This window comes from Urocampus carinirostris, chromosome 11, assembly GCF_059441175.1.
Source record: "Urocampus carinirostris isolate Australia breed hairy pipefish chromosome 11, RoL_Ucar_1.0, whole genome shotgun sequence".
Taxonomy (NCBI): domain Eukaryota; kingdom Metazoa; phylum Chordata; class Actinopteri; order Syngnathiformes; family Syngnathidae; genus Urocampus; species Urocampus carinirostris.
In genome coordinates this window covers 34,120,714-34,138,878 of record NC_142359.1, presented here as the reverse complement: position 1 = coordinate 34,138,878, position 18,165 = coordinate 34,120,714, and the positions used below count along the sequence as shown (strand labels likewise).

Sequence of the window (18,165 nt, the reverse complement as noted above, 5' to 3'; positions counted from 1 at the left end):
ACATAACAAAAACATTACAACATAACAAAATTAATACTAAAAACCAACAAAAAGTATCAGCCACAGCATTCTTTACTACTCTATGTTTTTCTTTCTTTTTATAGAAGAGGAAAAAATATATATATCAGAGAAACTCACGTGCAAGGTTTTTACAATACTTGTTGTATTATTTTTCTTTTTCTTTGCAAACTAAAAAATTTAATAAAAATAAATGACTCAGTGGAAAGACTCTAGATCAGATTGGACTGCCTTATTTAAAGTCTTCTCTCCCTGTTTTTCTTGGAAGTTCAAAATCAATTGATGTCGTCTCTTATTTTTTTGAGTGTCTACTAAAGTTTAAACTTATCATTTTTATTTTAAATGAGATAATTTATTAAATATATTTCCCTGTACTTCCACGTGAGCATATGATTAGTACTATTGCTCTGGTGATGACTGGAAGAAAATAAATATACAGTACTAAAACAATGCAAAAATAAAATTGGTAAAGCTCTTGCGGCTCAGGAATTGAAAGAACTTCAGAATCTGCTTGAATTAGAAAACAAAGCTCCCTCTGAACAAAAACAAATGATGAATACAATATGGGAAACCGAGTACTTTACTGTTGTAACACAAGGACAGTTGTAACAGTCAAAGATTGACTAATTGGAAGAGACTTTTATTGATGCCACTAATATAGGATACATTTTGACCTCACACAAGACGTTTTAATACTCTGAGTGACATTGTCTCAATTTTATTGTTAAAAAAACACATTTTCAGGTAAGATTTCAAACTTTTTCTTTATCATTGTTTTTGTTTCATGACAAATATGCTAAAGATTGACACATTTCTGGCACATGGCTGTAATGTCCACATTCTTGGCTTCAATCTATGTGGGTTTTTTTTTTCATGTTAGCTAGCAACCACATGGATGGCTGCACCCCAGGCACTGGCTTATGCATTTGCAGTAACGGGTTGTCGGACTTTGATTAGCAAAATTGTCCATACAAAAGGATGGATATGACACAAGTACTTTTTTCTATTCCATGCTTTTCTTGTCATATATTTCTATTGAATAAAGAGTTCTTCAAATATTGGACTATCTGGAGCATATTTGTTTTAATCAGTGTTGGGAATAACGCTGTATACATAACATTTTTTTCAGTAACAGGGTAATAACCAATTTTTTTTTTCGCCGTTAAAACGCCGTCAAACTGACGTCTAGAGTGGTGCGTTATGTACGTTTTTGTGCATGTTATGTACATTTGCTTACGTTTTTATGCGTGTTTATGTACGTTTTTGTGCATTTTTTTGTATAAGCTGATTGCTTTTTTATTATATTTGTCATGGTTGCCCATTGCCCCCAATTGGCCCCGCCCGTTTGGCGCCAGCTGCGGCTCGTTGACTGATTGGCTTCCTCCTTTTTAAGCTCAGTGCTCTCATTCACCCTTTGACAGTCCTTCAACGAACCTCTGCACCCGCAAGACGTATGTTTTGACTCTGTCCGGTATCCTGCTTGTGTATCCTGTCTGGTATCGATCCTATCTATCTCGTCCTATTTGATATCGGTCTCCAGTCTCCAGTGTCTGATATCGTTCTTGTCTATCTCGTCCTGTTCGATATCGGTCTCCAGTGTCTGGTATCGCTCCCGTCTGTCTCACCCTGTCTGGTACCTTGCTACAATCTCCAGTATCGGTATCGTCCTTGTCTATCTTGTCCTGTTTGATATCGAACTCCAGTCTTCAGTGTCTGGTATCGATCCTGTCTGTCCCGTCCTCTCCGGTAACGACCCCATCTGTTCGGTATCTGCTCGTGTAACTGGTATCGATCTCGTCGGCCTCTGGATTCCTTTTGTTCCACGCTGGACTTCTGCCTTACTTCTTCTGCCCAGCGATTGCCGAATCACTGGCCTTTGTGTTAATGTGCATGACTGCCCCATTCCTGTAAACTAAAGCTTGTATTGTAGTTTACTATTTGTATTTCTGTTGCACTTCAAGTGTAGGATAAATCTGTTGCTGGCGAGGTGCAATAAATATTAGAGGGTTATTTGACACAACTACCTATCTGTTCAACTGACTCGAATACCACTCAGAAAACTTTAAATTCTTTGACATACAACTTATTTTTAAAGTAACGGAAATAGCTACTTTCCTGGTAACCAGTTATTACTATGGCGTGATTCAGTTATGAACTAAGTTACTTTTTGGAAGAAATAGTAAGTACCTGTAAGTTATTACTTTTTTAAAGTACCGTGCCCAACACTGGAAGTTACAACTTGCCACTAAAAGCGTTACAACTGTTGTCACGCTGTGTATCTCTCTGTTTGAGAGACTATCACAGACTTTTGGAGCTACTTCGCACTCTACTGTTGATGTCTACCTATAAAAGAAAAAAAAGTACCGTGTATATAAGTTTTAGATTGGTAGCACAAAATGTCATAAAATTGGGAAGGAGAAAGCAAAATGTGTTACAACTGCACCCGGTTTCCCCTAGTTACAGAAAAGCGTGCATGATTGAGTTCGGTAGCGCACGTAAGGCAAACGGGGCTTGCGTGATAACGTCACGCGCCGCGTTGGCTGGCGTCAAAAAAAGTGAAAACTTTGGAGCCTCCCCCCCTTGACCACCCCTTCCCTTCTTCCCCTTCCCGGATTGTTTTTGTTGGGCACGGAGTTTGTCCGTGAAGGCGTCGCGTAAATGTTCCATTTTTGTCCCTCCTTGAGATCCAATGTGAGCGTGGACTATTGTGAACTTTTGCGAAAGAACGACGGGGCGAGGTGGTGGGCTTCGAGTGAAGGACAAAAAGAATCTGGGCCAGCGGCCGCCGCCAGCGTCCGCTTCGCCAGCTAGCTTGCAAAACTTAGCATTCGCAAAGAACCACGAGAAAGAGAAAGAAACTCAACAGTCGCTAACATGGCGGAAACCAAAATCATTTATCACATTGATGAAGAGGAGACTCCGTATTTAGTGAAGATACCCATCGGCGCCGAAAGTATCACTTTGCTGGATTTTAAGCAAGTCTTGAACAAACCCAACTACAAGTTCTTCTTTAAATCTATGGACCAGGACTTCGGGTGAGTTGTTGCAGCTGTGTTCGACTAAGTTGATTCACCTCGGGAGATGGTTTGCTTTATTTTGTCTTCTTGATGGTTTGGATAAGTTATCAAAGAAAAAGCATAGTAAAAACACTTAATCGACGGCATCCCCCCAAAAACATACAGTATATATGTACGCAACAATGTCCAAAGTCCGGCCTGGGGGCCAGTTACGGCCCGTGTTTAAATTTTTACTGGCCCGCGGCCTCGTTCATAATATTAATATGTGGTCCGCTAGTTATGTTGATTGTAGTATAAAATAAATGTGTACCTCCAGAAAACACAATGCCCCAGATGATAACAGTAGACCTTTGGCCAACTTTCCCTTGTCTCTCTGAGAATTTTAGCCTACCCCATTTCCAAACTGGCAACTGTAAATTAAAAAAATACGCAAAATTGATTGTGAGGGCTGTCGCGTCCATAAGAGGTGGCAATTTGAGTATTTTTTTTTTCACCAAAATCCGAAACAATGGTGTCTGCCTATTTTGTCAAGAGATTCTGGCTGTTTTCAAAGAATATCAAGAGGCACTGGCAGACGAAACACGCTCACTAAAGAAAGATAACTGAAAATGACCGCGACCGCTGTAATGAAAAGGTGAAGTAACTTGGAAGCTGTTTTAAGGGCACAGCAGTACTTTTTCACGAGACCCTGTGTGTCAAAGGATTATGTTAAAAAGGCATGCTACGAAGCACTGCAAGCCTCCCACAGAGGATGAATTTATTAAAGATTGTTCAAAGAATGCCAGGCTGAATAGTCAGTCCTCACACATTTTCAGCTTACCAAATCCGTCACGCTTTTTGAAAAGTCTGGACACTCAACCCTTGGGAAGTATTTTTCCATATTTTCAATGGTATTGATTAATTATTATCGAAAAAAGCATTGAAAAATAAAACTATTGAGGACATTCCAAAGAAGCATACATTTACACATAAATAAGGTCACCCTGAACATTTCTAGTAGTTGGAAGTAAGACTAAATTGGAAATGAAAAAGATATAAACCTGGAAAGGTGTGGACATTCAATGGTCAAAATACCTCAAGTGTTTCTAACCCCAGAGGTGGATAGTCGCCAAAGATTTTACTCAAGGAAAAGTTCTGTTACCTCAGAATAACATGACACAATTGGAAGTCAAAAGTAGTCATCCAAATAATTACTTGAGTAAAAGTAAACAAGTACTTGGTCAGAAAACGACTCAAGCATCTTATTTAGTGATTATTATTATTTTCTGAACCAACATTCAATCAAAGTCCATCCAGTCCACAATAAATCACACTTCTGTGTACTGTTTGGGTGAACCCTCTGTGGATTTAAGAAAAAAAATGTAATCAGCATTGGCGTACAGCTATATACCCCATACAATAAGAAACAATACAGTACAGTAAAAAAAACTTTCCTACCCCTGCTCACAAGTGCCACCTGGGGGTTGTTTGGGCCACGGGTCAAATCTAAATTAAAGAAACGTGGTCTCTAAAAAAAATAAATGAGCCTTCCTGAGCGGAGACAGAAAACTGGTACAGTTTGATTTTTTTCAGTTTTTTTCTTCGTCGTACAGGTCCCTGGCTTGTTTTGTTTTTCACAACACACTAATCACCTCCAACTCCTCATCTCATTAAGTCCTCCATGGCAAGAATGCACTTTTTTTCCTTCCCTTCTTTTTATTGCCTTCCAAGTTCCCACCTTAAAGGGACGGTTTGTAATATTTGACCACTAGACGTTGTGTAGTGCAAACAAAAATGTGTAAGATTACAAACCATGGAGACTCAAAGAGATCGAACTACACTATTTTTCTTTTCTTTTTTGCAGCCTTTTGCAAAGAAAGAAATGAAAAAGAAGAAAAAAAGGACAAAACAGGAACAAGGAACAACAAAATGAGAAAAAAACAAAGAAAAAAGGGAGATAAGAAAGGGAAATAATGATAAAATGAAGAAAAGAAAACAGGAAGAAGAACAAAAAGCAAAAAAGAGAAGGGAACAAGAAGAAAAACTAAGAAAAAGCCAAAAAATAAAGATAAAAAAAGAGAAGATAAAGGAAAAAACAGAAATATAATAAATTACAGTAAAAAGTAACTTAAGAGATGAAATAAAGCCAAGAAAATAGGAAAAAGAACGTTTCTTTTGTTTCCCGTAGCAGCAAGATGACAGACAAAAATGTGAGCTCCTCCTAGGTGACCCTCATGTTATGTAAAATTCTAACAAGTTTCTTGACCTAAGAGAATAAAAATAAGCACTTTTATATAACTGATCATGTGTTAAGCTCATTATCCGAATCTATATATATATATATATATATATATATACACGTGTGTGTCTGTGAGTATGCGTAGATATTCAAATTAAGGAAGTCAAGTCATTTTTATTTGTATAGCCCTTAATCACAATTAGTCTCTAAGGGCTTCACAAGTTATTACATATAAGAAGTTTAGGTTATTCGTATGCTATAGAGTAGAAGTGAGTTTTAAGCTTAGATTTAAACATTTCCACTGAGGTTGCAGATCGGATCTCAGGGGGAAGAGCATTCCACATCACCGGTGCCCGGATGGAGAACGCTCTCGAACCAGCGGAACACTTCTTGGCTCTTGGGATCACCAGGAGACCGGCGCTCTCGGAACGAAGGCTTCGGGCCGGGACATAGGGGGAGCTCAGATCTGAAAGATATGAGGGGGAAAGTCCATGTATGATTTTGTACCAGTATAGTAGTAGGAGAACCTTAAAATCGCATCTTAGGCTAACAGGGAGCCAATGCAGGTTAGCCAAAATTGGGGTGATGTGATCGTACTTTTTTGTCCTTGTTAAAAGCCTCGCTGCAGCATTTTGTACCCGCTGAAGACTCTTGAGTCTGGTCATCGGAAGACCGGAAAGTAGTGCATTACAGTAGTCGAGACGGGAGGTAACAAACGCATGAATTATGATTTCCGCATCCGACTGAGAACGTATAGGACGAATTTTAGCAATGTTACGGAGATGGAAGAAAGCGGTTCTAGTAATTTTCTTCACATGTGTTTGAAAGGACAGATCGGGGTCGAAAATGACACCTAAATTTTTAGGTGAGTCGCTCTGTGTGATGTGGCAATTGTCTATGTTCACAGCGGTTTTAGAGAATAAGTCACGGGACTTAGATGGACCAATAACTAACATTTCAGTCTTTTCAGAGTTAAGACGCAGGAAATTGAGTGACATCCACTCTTATCTCAGTGAGGCAGGCCTCCAAATTTCCACAGTTTAGTGTGGCAGATTCCTCCATCGGGAGATAGAGTTGAGTGTCATCTGCGTAGCAATGGAAACTGATATTATACCTGCGAATAATATCACCTAGTGGAAGCATATAAATGCTTAAGAGAAGGGGGCCAAGCACTGAACCCTGCTGAACACCACAAGTAACACTAAATGGCTCAGATGTCAATTCGCCATATTTAACGCAGTGTGTCCTATCTGAGAGGTAGGATCTGAACCATAATAGGACGTTTCCTGAGAGACCAATCCATTTTTCCAACCGTTCTAGCAAGATATTATGGTCCACTGTGTCAAATGCAGCACTAAGGTCCAGCAGCAGCAAAAGTGATGATGCGCCCGAGTCCATTGCCCGTAGGAGATCATTGGTTACCTTAATCAGAGCTGTCTCAGTAGAGTGGTTAGCCCTGAATCCTGATTGCATTGATTCAAAGAGATTGTTCTCGGACATGAAATCATTCAGCTGCTGTGCCACTACTTTTTCAAGTATTTTAGGAAAAAAAAAATAACCACTAGGAGGTTCTAAATAATACTGTCCCTTGAAATTAAGCGCTTTTGCCAGCCAGCCACTCTTTCAATTGCAGGACTTCCTTCCACTACCCTTCGTTCTCCATTAACAAACAACAATATACCCTCTATCAAGTGATTTTTGTGTGCTGGCTGTTAATCCTCCTGCTGGGGAATGCGGGAGAGGTTTGTACGGGTGCCGGAATTCCTTGAAAATGCTTGAATTTTAATTTTTTGTTTTCAAGGATTGAAAAAGTGTGTGTATTTTGGGTGAAATGGTTGTAAATAATCAAAATTAATGAGATTTTTCTCAACATATCCGCTTGAAAATGGCGCTAACTCTGCTTTCTGATGGCTTTGCCATTGCATTTTTTTTCTTTCCTCTTGATTAAACGACTGCTGGCATTAATTTGTATGGCAAATATGAGGCGTCATTGCCTGCTTCGGGACAGGAGCACGCTACACCTAAACAGGGCACTATGAAAGGCGTGTAAGGGAAGGATTACGTATCAATTATGGTCAATGCAAATAATAGGGTAATGTCTCCCAGTGGTAAATTGTAATGGGAAGACCTTCCTGCATCTGAAAATGTAAGCTAAACTTTACTGTCCTTTTTGCCCGACACCTATATGGGAAGAGATTTGTTTCAAATATATACACGCGTATTGTTCAGTTCCACAAATATGTTTGCGATTTAATCAAGATCTAATAAACATGTCTTGATAGATGCACATGCAAGATTAAAAATCACATGTGTAAATTGCAGACGTATGTGTGACTCTGTAAATACATGGTTCTCACCAGATTTTAACTTATTCGGTCAAGTCAAGTCATGATTCCGGTCCAAGTGTTCTCCCAAATGGGAAGTGCCAGCCAATTTTTGCCATTTTGACTATTTTTTAAAGGGCTACAGGAAATTTAGAGTTCTGTAAGTTAATAGGTATAGGGCACGTTAAAAGAAAGCTTGAACCCTCTACTTTCTTTAAAAAAAGTATGCTTCTATCTTTTACAATTGTGTATTAAACAACAGTTGAACATTGCTAGGTTTCTTGAAAATACTCATTTCCAAGAAAACCTCTGACCGTTCACTTCAGTGCTTTTTTTATCAGAATGGCACTTGGCTTGCAAAATAACAATTTATTGCAAAAATACTGAATTTATGCATGAACTTTGAAAGACATTTCAGCCCCCGTTGTTTCCGGTGAAATGATCACATGATTCAGATCGTCATTCTGATCATGGAGGTACACAAAACATCATCCCTCTCTGCCCCGACAATTACGAAAGCACTTTGTCGATTTAAAAAAAAAAGGTATTCAATTATTTTTTAGAAAGAATAAAGTTTTGAAGCGTTAACAGTCTTTACATATATCTTCTAGGGTCCGTACGGGTGCTTGAAATTGCTGCCATTGCCAGATTGCATGGCAGTCTGACTCGGTAGACCACAATTTTAAATGAAGTTTTTTTTTTAGAGTGCCCGTAAAAATGACGCAAGCTACAGTCGTATATTTGAGTTGTCATGTGAAGCGTTACTGCCCCTTACTGTCTCACCCAAGAGGACTGGTTTATCAGACTAGGAATTTGGTCTATTTTTTGAGAAGCGGCTCTTTTGGATTGGCTCACTGAGGATAACTCTTTTGGCTCTCAAACGGCTCCTCAGATAAAAACATGTTTTCAGTTATATAGTATCAATAATAATTAAAAAATATGCACCAAATTATCTAGTAATTAGTAATCTTATTTTTTAGCAGAGGGTGGGTGAAAAAGACATGGAATATAACTAAAATGTTTACAGATCTTCAAAGAAATGTACTTGAATTTGGCATTTAATAGTTTTACAAACTCTGAACTTCGCTTTTATCACCACACTGCACGCACTCTGCATATGAGCCAGCGCCAACAGTTGCCATACCGTGTCATACGGTGGGTACAGGAACGAAACTTCTGTACAAGTGTTGACAAAGATCTGATTAAAGCCACTCGTGCCATCAAGTAGTGATTTATCATACTGATATAATTCCTGGAAACTTGATACTAATGCCAACGCCTTTGAGATAGTTTAAAAATGTATTTTTACGTTTTGACATCAAGGGTAAATGCTTCTGAAAACATTTTTATACTGTATGGCACTGAATGAGTTAATGGTACTGGAAACATTTGGAATCGGCTTGGAATGTCCATACAAAGTGCTTAAATCTGGCCTAGAAAAAGATGTACGAACCCTGTTTGCGGTTCTTGTGCTTGTAGTAGTGTTGTACCTACCGGGTTGATAATATTAATCAGGGTTCCCCAAACTATGGCCCATGGGTCAGACATGGCCCGGCTCCACATTCGATCCAGCCTTCTGAACAATACCTGAAAGCATTTGGATTTCCTTTCATATACCATATATATATATATATATATATATATATATATATATATACATTCATTTTTAATTCCCTAAAAAGAACTCAAAGTATTGGTGCGGGTTTTTGGTTGTAACCGGAATCCAACCGGAATGCATGGTTGAGGGTGAAACAACCAGTTGTATAGCTAACTTATCAGGGTTTGACCTCATTATCACACTATTTTCAGTCACGGTACAGAAGATGAATCTTAATTTTGTTGTGCGTTTATCATGAAACAATGAAAGTGATAGAATAGGATTTATTCTCATTGGCCTAACACGCGAAAGGTCTCCGGTTCAAGACCGGGTGGAAACATGTGTTGGCATGCAAAGGGTTGTGCACCACCAAGCTGCACTTGCCCAAGACACACCACAAAGAGTGGTGCCCCTGCGACCCTATTAGTTAAGGCCTCCATCCATTGAACCAACAATAAAATTAACATCCATGTGTGATAACGTTACTAAAATAGTGTCATAATGCCATTTCGCCAGTCATCTATACCTCTGGTGGTCCAGTGCTCTGTCAACCAAGCTGAACTTGAACCGTGTTCCACATACTTTTTTTTCTGTGAAGAACCCACACAGTGTTATTTGGTTGTTATTTATTTCATAGGTAGTCTTATGGTTTATTTTCTGAATTTGTTTTGTGAAGGAACAAGGGAGGATTATTTTTATATTATTTGTTCATAGTTTTTGTTATTTATCTTCTGATAATTGTTCTATGAAGAATCCAGAAGCGTTATGGGATTGTAACTTTCTGAAAAAACAAGACATTTGTACATTTAGGCACTGACAGTGTCACACTTTTCATGTTACAAACTGCCCTGGCCCCTAATCAGAGAAGGCAAAAGTCTGGCCCTCACAATAAAAACTTTAAGGAGCCCTATTTTGTCGCATATTATTATATTATTATATAACATTTTTGGGGGCTTATTTAGTCGGTTGTAAGAGACAGAACTGTACCTAATCACATTTTTTTGTGGAAGTACCGTATTTTCCGCACTATAAGGCGCACCTAAAAGCCTTTATTTTTTTCAAAAGCTGACCATACGCCTTATAATACAGTGCGCCTTATTTATGGATCAATTTTAAAGTTGCAAAGTTTTCCAACTAACTTGCAGCCGCCGACTAGATCTTTTTTCCGTGTTTTTTTTTTTTCCTACTTTTTAAAAATTCCTTTAAAAAAATCTCATTGTGTTTATTTTTTTCGAGCTTTTTGTTCTCTATTTACTTTTTTCCTACATTTCTTTCTTTTCTTTTTTCCTGGCTTTTTTCTAAAAATGTTCCTTCTTTTTTCTCTTCCTTTTGTTTCTTTTTTTCTCAGCTTTTCACTACTTTTTCATTTTGGTATTTTTTTCTTTTTTGCTCACTTCCCCCCTTCCTTCAAGTCATTTTGTGCATAATTTTACATAATATTGTAGTCAAGTTGGGACTTAAGAAGCAAAAACAACCCGGAGAGCCGTTAAGGACCGGAAAGAGCCGGTTCCTTTTAGTTAGCCGAGCCGAAGAAGCCGGTTCCCAGACAAACTCTACTAACTTTACTCAACTTCGTTCTCCTTCGACTTGACTTCAAAATACCGTATTTAGGACACAACATTAGGGGAATCCGTGTATTTTTACCTTCATGCACTGTAACTTTGACTTGAGTCGCTTCTTAATTAATAATTTTGAGCCCTCATTTGTGTGCGCTGGCTAAATTTTCTTGTGCGCTGAGAATGTGCGAGCAGTGCGCAATTGCGCACGCGCCAAGCTTAGAGGGAACACTGCCCTTAAATTAGACAAATTTTACTCTGTATATATTTTTTTGATATGGGACAAAAACTCTGGCATTATTATTTTATAGATTTGATCAAATCATAAAACATCACACAGTGGAAGAAAATGTGCTGAAGAATTGGCTTTGTCTGGAAGGCGGGTTTAGCGCTTTTGTTGAATTTTGTCTGTAAAAAAGGTGTGCCTCGCTCAGAAACATGGTAAATATTTTTGCTTCGATGGGTCAAAAAGTTTCCCGACCCCGTTGTCAGCGTTTCCCTTACTTTCTTCTTGTTTGTTACTCTAAGATGTTTGTCAGCCTATACAATTTTTATTTTACACGACGTTTTACCAAAATATTACAAAGGGACTAGATGTCACTGTATTGTGTAGTTCAACAGAAAAACAAGTGCTTGAAATCACAGGAATCCAAACTACAGTGACCAAAAAGCAAACTTTTTTCTTATTTTTACGCCTAGCCTTTTCCCAGGTTTTTTTTGTGTCCATAGCAGCAAGATGGTGGTCAATTATGTCATTATGTAGGTGAGGCTACTGTTATGTAAAACAGATTTAACTTTCTGAGTATTTTGAAAAATGCATGTTTATATAATACAGTAGTTCATGTATTTTTCATTTAAATATTGTTTCTTTTAATGAATTAAGTTGTTTTACCATTAGAGGTCGCTAAGTAATACACATTGTCCCTCTAAGTCAGGGTTCGGGAACATATATGGCTCTTTTTATGAGTACATCTGACTTGGCAATAAAATGTGACATGCGCAATCATTGACTGTATTGATATACAGCAGTACCGATCATGACACGTGGTAAGCCAAGGCAACATTGATTATGAGGGGTTCTAGTATATATAGAGCAGTCTTGACTACTGTTTAAAGTCGAGGTCACACCAACAGACCCTGTTTTGGCTGTAAATCAATTTTAAAAAAAAACCTTTATATGGAAGCTTTGTTAAAAAAAATCTGTTAATTGTTGAGACACTTTATAATGAAAAGCTGCAAAACAATCCGTAAACACCCAAAAGCTCTCTGACTCAGAGAAATTTGATTGGATGAGCGGTAGAATGGGTGGAGCTATACACACACTGTGCACGTTCCTTCTCGTCGCCCTGCAACGTCTGCACAAAAGAGAAACACGTTGCTATCCTTGTTTACAGTGACATTTTTATATAAGAACTTTGATTGAACCATGTTTTTAAACCATTTTCAGGACAAAAATGCCTTCCTGAATTAGCACCTTTTAAGGCTAGATCTTTATTTTTACACTTGTTAAATAAGTTTTGTTTCCTCTTTCAGTGTGGTGAAAGAAGAGATTTCAGACGATGGCGCCAAGTTGCCGTGCTTTAATGGTCGTGTGGTGTCCTGGGTAAGTACTTAGTATCAAACGCATTTTTCCATCAACCTCTTTTGATTTTTTTTCTTCCCCAAGACTCCCAAATATACCATACATCTTGCAATGACAACTCGCTGCCTTAAAATTGGGTTTATTCTGGAATTTGATTTACATGGTTTGGCAGCGCCTCATTAAGTGACAGGGCTGAATTTGGTGGCAAGAATGTGAAAGAGGTTTGTTGGTTTTATCTGTTCTCAGATGCAGTTAGCAGGATCAAACTGGACTGACGTAATGACTGTTGTATTGACGTAATGACTCCTATATTGACGTAATGACTCCTATATTGAACTGTCTGGACAATGGCAGGTGGCAAGTCTGCCTCAGCAGCAGCAGCTGCAGGACATACTGTAGCTCTTCTACTCGGCTTATTTAGGCTTGTAGTTTGTTTGTCTCCCACTTGAGGTCCATAGAGACTATAATTGTCACCAACTTAAAGTTCCCTGCAGTTGACACAGGGCAGCTGAGACAAAGAATGTTACCTGCAGCTAGTGACTGTCATTACAGTTTTAGTTTAGGGCTGCAACCAAGAATTGTTTTAATAATCAATATATCGATCGATTATTCCCTCAATTAATCAAAAAATTGCATTTTTAAAAAACACATTTTTAATTTCCTCTTTATTCAAGTAATGAAGTTTTGGATAAATAGAGAATTAGTGCACAAAACAACGGGACAGTCTGTAAAATAAAATAATTAAAAAATCCAAGTGTTAGTCAAATAACTTAACAATAAACAAAAATACTTACACAATTTTGTTCTTTAAATATGATACAGATTATTAATGTGTATATGATATATAATAAGCTTAAGTGTGGTCCGTAGTTTCAGGTGTCCTTAAAAAGTTAAAATTCAAATATTTTCTCTATTAAGTATGTGTTAACAATACCTAAATGGGTTCAAAGAGCCCTTATGCTTTTTGTTTATTAGAGCACGTCTAAGAAGTGCACTCAAAATCGTTACTCATGATTGCAGTCTTATGTTTTCAAATGCCGCACCCCACCATTAAGCATGCATTCCCTTGTGTTGAGTTAAACATGTCATCATTTTTATTTTTACTTTATTATATTCATTCATTTTTAGAATATTTTTTTCGGCTGCACTTTCTGTCCCCTTAAAATTGTTAACTTCATAATATTTGACTGTTTTATGCCAATTTTGTTGTTGTTCCATAAAAAAAAGACACTTTTATAAAAAGGGTCCAGAGGCACCCTCTACCAGACAGAAGTGGTACTACAACTTCACAACATTATCCATTGCACTTATTTGCATTAATTCAACGTACTCAGTGGCTCCAAAATTGCGCAACATGACGAGTAGACGAGGTAAATAACGGCCAACACTTTTAATAGTGGATTTTAATGTTTTTTTTATCGATTCGTTGTTGCAGCCCTATATTACTGACATTTAATCTTCTATCAGCTTTATAGGCAGTCACCATAACTCCCAGTTGGAGTTATCAAAAAGGGTAATGGGGCATTTGCAGAATAACTCTGATGGGCTGGCCGATCAATGCATGGTTGAAGGTCCCTGAAGATCTTCAGGACAGCTAGGAAGGCTTTGTCAAACATTTTGTTTGCTTCTTCCTGGCTCGTGCGTACCATTTGAGGTAGAGACTAAAACGTGAAAATGTACTTGGCCCAGTTGAGCAGGTTTCAGACTAAAGCATCTGTTAAGTGCATAAGAATGAAGGGAGCGCTTTCAAGCCAATAGACCCCAGGGAGCGATATGTGAGCTGCACGCAAAGAAGGGCGGGGTGGGCTAGCCTAAACTGGGGGATCCCAAAAGGCGCTTTACAGTCACAGATTGTTGGAGGGTGGATCTGAAGTCTAATTCGTTGAATCCTTTTGTTTGAAAATTGGTCTCACTTTGGTATTGCGGCATTAAAGCATTTGGAGACGCAAGCTGGGCTGATTTTTGGCACCATTTAAAGTATATCGGTATCGACAATTTTTAAGCTCAGATGAAGCCTTTCTCTCCCTTTTTCCTGACTTCTGCTTCACACACTCCCCACTACGCTCCTTCTAATTGGATAAGTGACCTGGGGCGGAGTCACTGAAGCAGGAAGAATAACATTAGAGCGGAGTAAACAGCGACAACTCTGCTAACTCCTGAGTCCCAAAATGCCTGTGAATCACTGTTAATAGATAGTATTGAGATTTTAGCCTGTGGTAGAAAGTATGTGTGTGATTAAGAGATTGCGAAACAAATGTAGGTAACTTGTTTTAGTGAAGCATATTCATGTGGATACTGATTAGCTCTTATCATAACATTAGTTCGGCAACCAAACGTGTGTGTTTGTGATTGAGAGAGAGCATAAAATTGAGCTAAAGTGGAAGACTGAGTGATTAGTTGTTACCATAACATTGGTTTGCTAATCTGGCTCTAAAACAGGATCGCCCACACTTTTCAATTTGAGAGCTCCGTTGAAATTTCCATGCACTTTTTGCATATTAATTTAAGTCATCTTGGTTGAATTAACATTTTTATTTATTTTCTGTAAAAACAAAAAATCAAGGAGCTTTTAAAGGTTTTATGTTCATTTTGTACGAGTGGCTGCAGAGCCTAATTTTATTTCCTGCACTGTTAACTTTTGGTTTGTGAAAGATTAATCATGTTAGTAGTGTTGAAATTAAAACTACTTACTGTCAAAGGTTTCAGAGAGCTACTAAAGTTTGTTAGAATTCATAGCATATATTTTTTCTTTTTGCATTACTAAAAAATTCTCGCACCAACTTTTAAGTATAACAGCAAATAATTATCGGCTCCGAACATCGGTTATCAGCCTTCTCTTAATACTGATAATCGGTATCGGCCCTGAAAAACCCACATTGGTCGATCCCTGGTTTGATGAGCTACAACTTCAAATGAAGTGGGTCCCCGTCATGCTCGCCGGTGCCTAAAATTGCTCATGTTAAAATCAGTCACTACCCCAACGTACCTCTCAAAACTCACATCTTTCTTATTGCCAACTTCTACTGCTCCCTCTTTTTTCCCATGTCAGCTTGTTTCTTCAGAGGTTTCAACACCAGATGCTGCAGCTTCAGTGGCGCTTCCCCCTGTGGAAACGTCCACCCAGCCATCGCCCCCTCCTCCACCGCTGCCCCCTCCGCCAGCAGAACGCACCGGGGGCATCGGTGACTCCAGACCACCCTCCTTCCAGTAAGATTCTTGACCCAAATGACAAAACTGGTTTACTTCCCTCTTAGAGGTTACATTGAGAGCAAATAGGAGTGCCCCCCGTAATGAATATTCGGCTTGTCCGTGTTGTGAGCTTGATCGTGTCGCTATTCTCAGCTTTTGTCTCGTTTTTATCAATTATTTCCAAATGTCTTGCATACACCAAAAACAAAGGAGTTGCTATCACCTGTAAACACCAATACATCTAAGAATTTGTTGAAGCGTGTTTCATCGACAAAAGTTATAAGATGAATTCCTATTACTGTATTTCCCAGACTATAAGGCGCATCTAAAACCTCCACATTAGCCTGAAATTCGAAACTACACCTTATAACCCGGTGCGCCTTATATACCACAAAATACTGTGACAAAATCCGATGCTGCTTTAACCAATCTTTAATATCAAAACAAAGACGCGTGGTGACAAACTATTACACAGCTTTTTCACAAATATGAAGAACATTAAAGCCCCAGTGTGTAATATTTGACAACTACAACAAAAAACAGTTCCAGAGCATGCAATAAAACGGCATACAAACATGGCGACGACTTAAGTAGGGATTTGTTGTTTTTTTACTGAAGGAAAGTTCACTAGAAGAAAAGTACCACTACAAGGCACCAAATCTTACACGCTGTCCCTTTAACCAAGTAAATATCTTCTCAAGGGGGGAACTGGTTGCATGTAGGTTATATAGCGATAATTATCATTATTGTTTTCTTACCCAGGCCTTTGGTATACTACCGTTTTTGTGCAATAATTGATCAATCGAAAAAAATCACTGACCAAAATTGCAAAACATTGCAGCAGGAATCATGGTGCCAGCAACAAATTTTAGAGAATAGAGATTAAAGAATGTTGTCCCGAAAGATAAAAATTAACACAAAATCCGATTCACTAACAAATCCACCAAAGAGGTTTTTTCCCTCGTTGTGTTTCATTGCTTTTTTCCCTTTTAGGACAGCTTTCTGTTTTCTCCATTCTCTAACATCTGTTTCTGTCACCATGAGTACAAATAGTGTAATAACCAGATAAAATTGAATACCTTTTCATCTGTCATCTGCATCACTAATGGTCTAGTGATTAGGTCTCTGCGCTCTCACCGCCGGGACCGAACCTCAATTCCTGTTGAACACAATGTTTGCGATTTCGACTGATACTGTAAACTACGCAATGGTTATACTCAAATAAATACGGTAGCTCTCGCAGTAGTTTTAATTCCATGCGTCTCATAGTCGGGTGTCACCTATACACGAAAATATCTGAGAAAATACTTATTATCGCCCTATCTCACTATTATCTGACATGCCGCGTAGTGCAGAAAACACGGTAATATGATTCGCCTGTGAATTTTCCTCCATTTGATTTTGCTGTCAAAAAGTTATTTTCAGTTTTAGTTTGACTTGCTTTGTCCACTGCTAATGAACTCATTGCTGAGTCGTATGCCGTCCCAACTTTGAGACCATATCTCTTGCAGTCCCAACGCAACGGGCAGCGTGGAGACTCTGGACGAGCAGACGGAGACAGAGTCTGTGGTTTCTTTCAGGAGAGAGAGACCTCTGCACAGAGAGAGCACTGAGCAACATGGTGAGCCACAGTCACCTGATCCAATTGTCCTATGGCTAAGCTCCGCCTTCAAATATGATGAGCCAATCGTGGTGCGTTTAGCTAAGCCAATAGACTCGGACATTCTCTGCTGACATGTCCATTTAAATGCATTGCAGTTAATCAGATGATATTTTTATTTATTTATTTATTTATTTTTAAACGTAAACGTTAAAATGGTCAAACTTTGTGCATAGGGTACATGCAAATCCAATACGAGGTATCCTGTGAGGCCGGGCTGTATGTACCCCTTCCCAAGCTGTAAACAGAGTCGACCACAGCACCAACTTAATATGGATGACATTAATAAGGATGTCTATATCTGTTCTTAGTTAAATCAACATAGAATTTCATGCAACTATTGTCACCTTGCTGGAGAGAAATATACAGTCATTTATACCATTAACATCTCCTAACTTTTGGCTGACGTCAGCCAATTTTAGCTCTTGGCTGCGTTGTACATCATGTCACCTTGTTTACTAGTGGCCTGTTATATGCTAGTTTTTGTACGTTGGTAATCGTACGTGATTGTTAGCTGTTGTCAAAAGGGCTCTAGTCATAGTAATGTAAACTTTTGGAGATTTGATTCGCTTCCCACACAGCTGGTCGAAATAATGGGGCTTAGCCTTATGTCAATTGGGGAAGTCGGAGAAAACGTGACTACTGCATTGGCCCTTTCTAGGAGCTGGTGTCAATGGCCAGAGTGGCCTAGAGCGCCACCTTGAAGGCTACGAGAGCTCCAGCACCATGATGAGCAGTGAACTGGAAAGCACCAGCTTCTGTGATTCAGATGACGACGACACCATGAGCAGGTAAGGCCACAATCCCTGGCTGTCTGAACCCAGGCTTGCTCCTTTATCTGACTTGTGTAGTGCCTATGCTGTTAGGCAGAAGAGGGAAAAGCTACTGGACTAGGTCTGATGAGTGGTCAAATCAATAGAGGAAACATCAGGGTCTAAATTATTTTGAACTAGAGCCAGCAACTTAATAAACAAAATCTAACATAAATTATTGTAAAAAACACC

The 18,165-nt window shown here is 38.7% G+C and overlaps 1 protein-coding gene across 1 annotated transcript in view; it reads left to right on the top strand.

Moving 5' to 3' along the window:
* Window positions 1–2,589: 2,589 nt before the first annotated feature.
* The window catches only part of dvl2 (dishevelled segment polarity protein 2), a 28,664-nt gene continuing 13,088 nt past the window's right edge, over window positions 2,590–18,165 (top strand). The window contains exons 1-5 of the mRNA XM_088347476.1: window positions 2,590–3,053; window positions 12,264–12,333; window positions 15,362–15,519; window positions 17,013–17,122; window positions 17,823–17,952. Coding sequence (XP_088203602.1) covers window positions 2,893–3,053; window positions 12,264–12,333; window positions 15,362–15,519; window positions 17,013–17,122; window positions 17,823–17,952 — 629 coding nt within the window. The 5' untranslated portion in view covers window positions 2,590–2,892. The remainder of the gene's footprint in view (window positions 3,054–12,263; window positions 12,334–15,361; window positions 15,520–17,012; window positions 17,123–17,822; window positions 17,953–18,165) is intronic.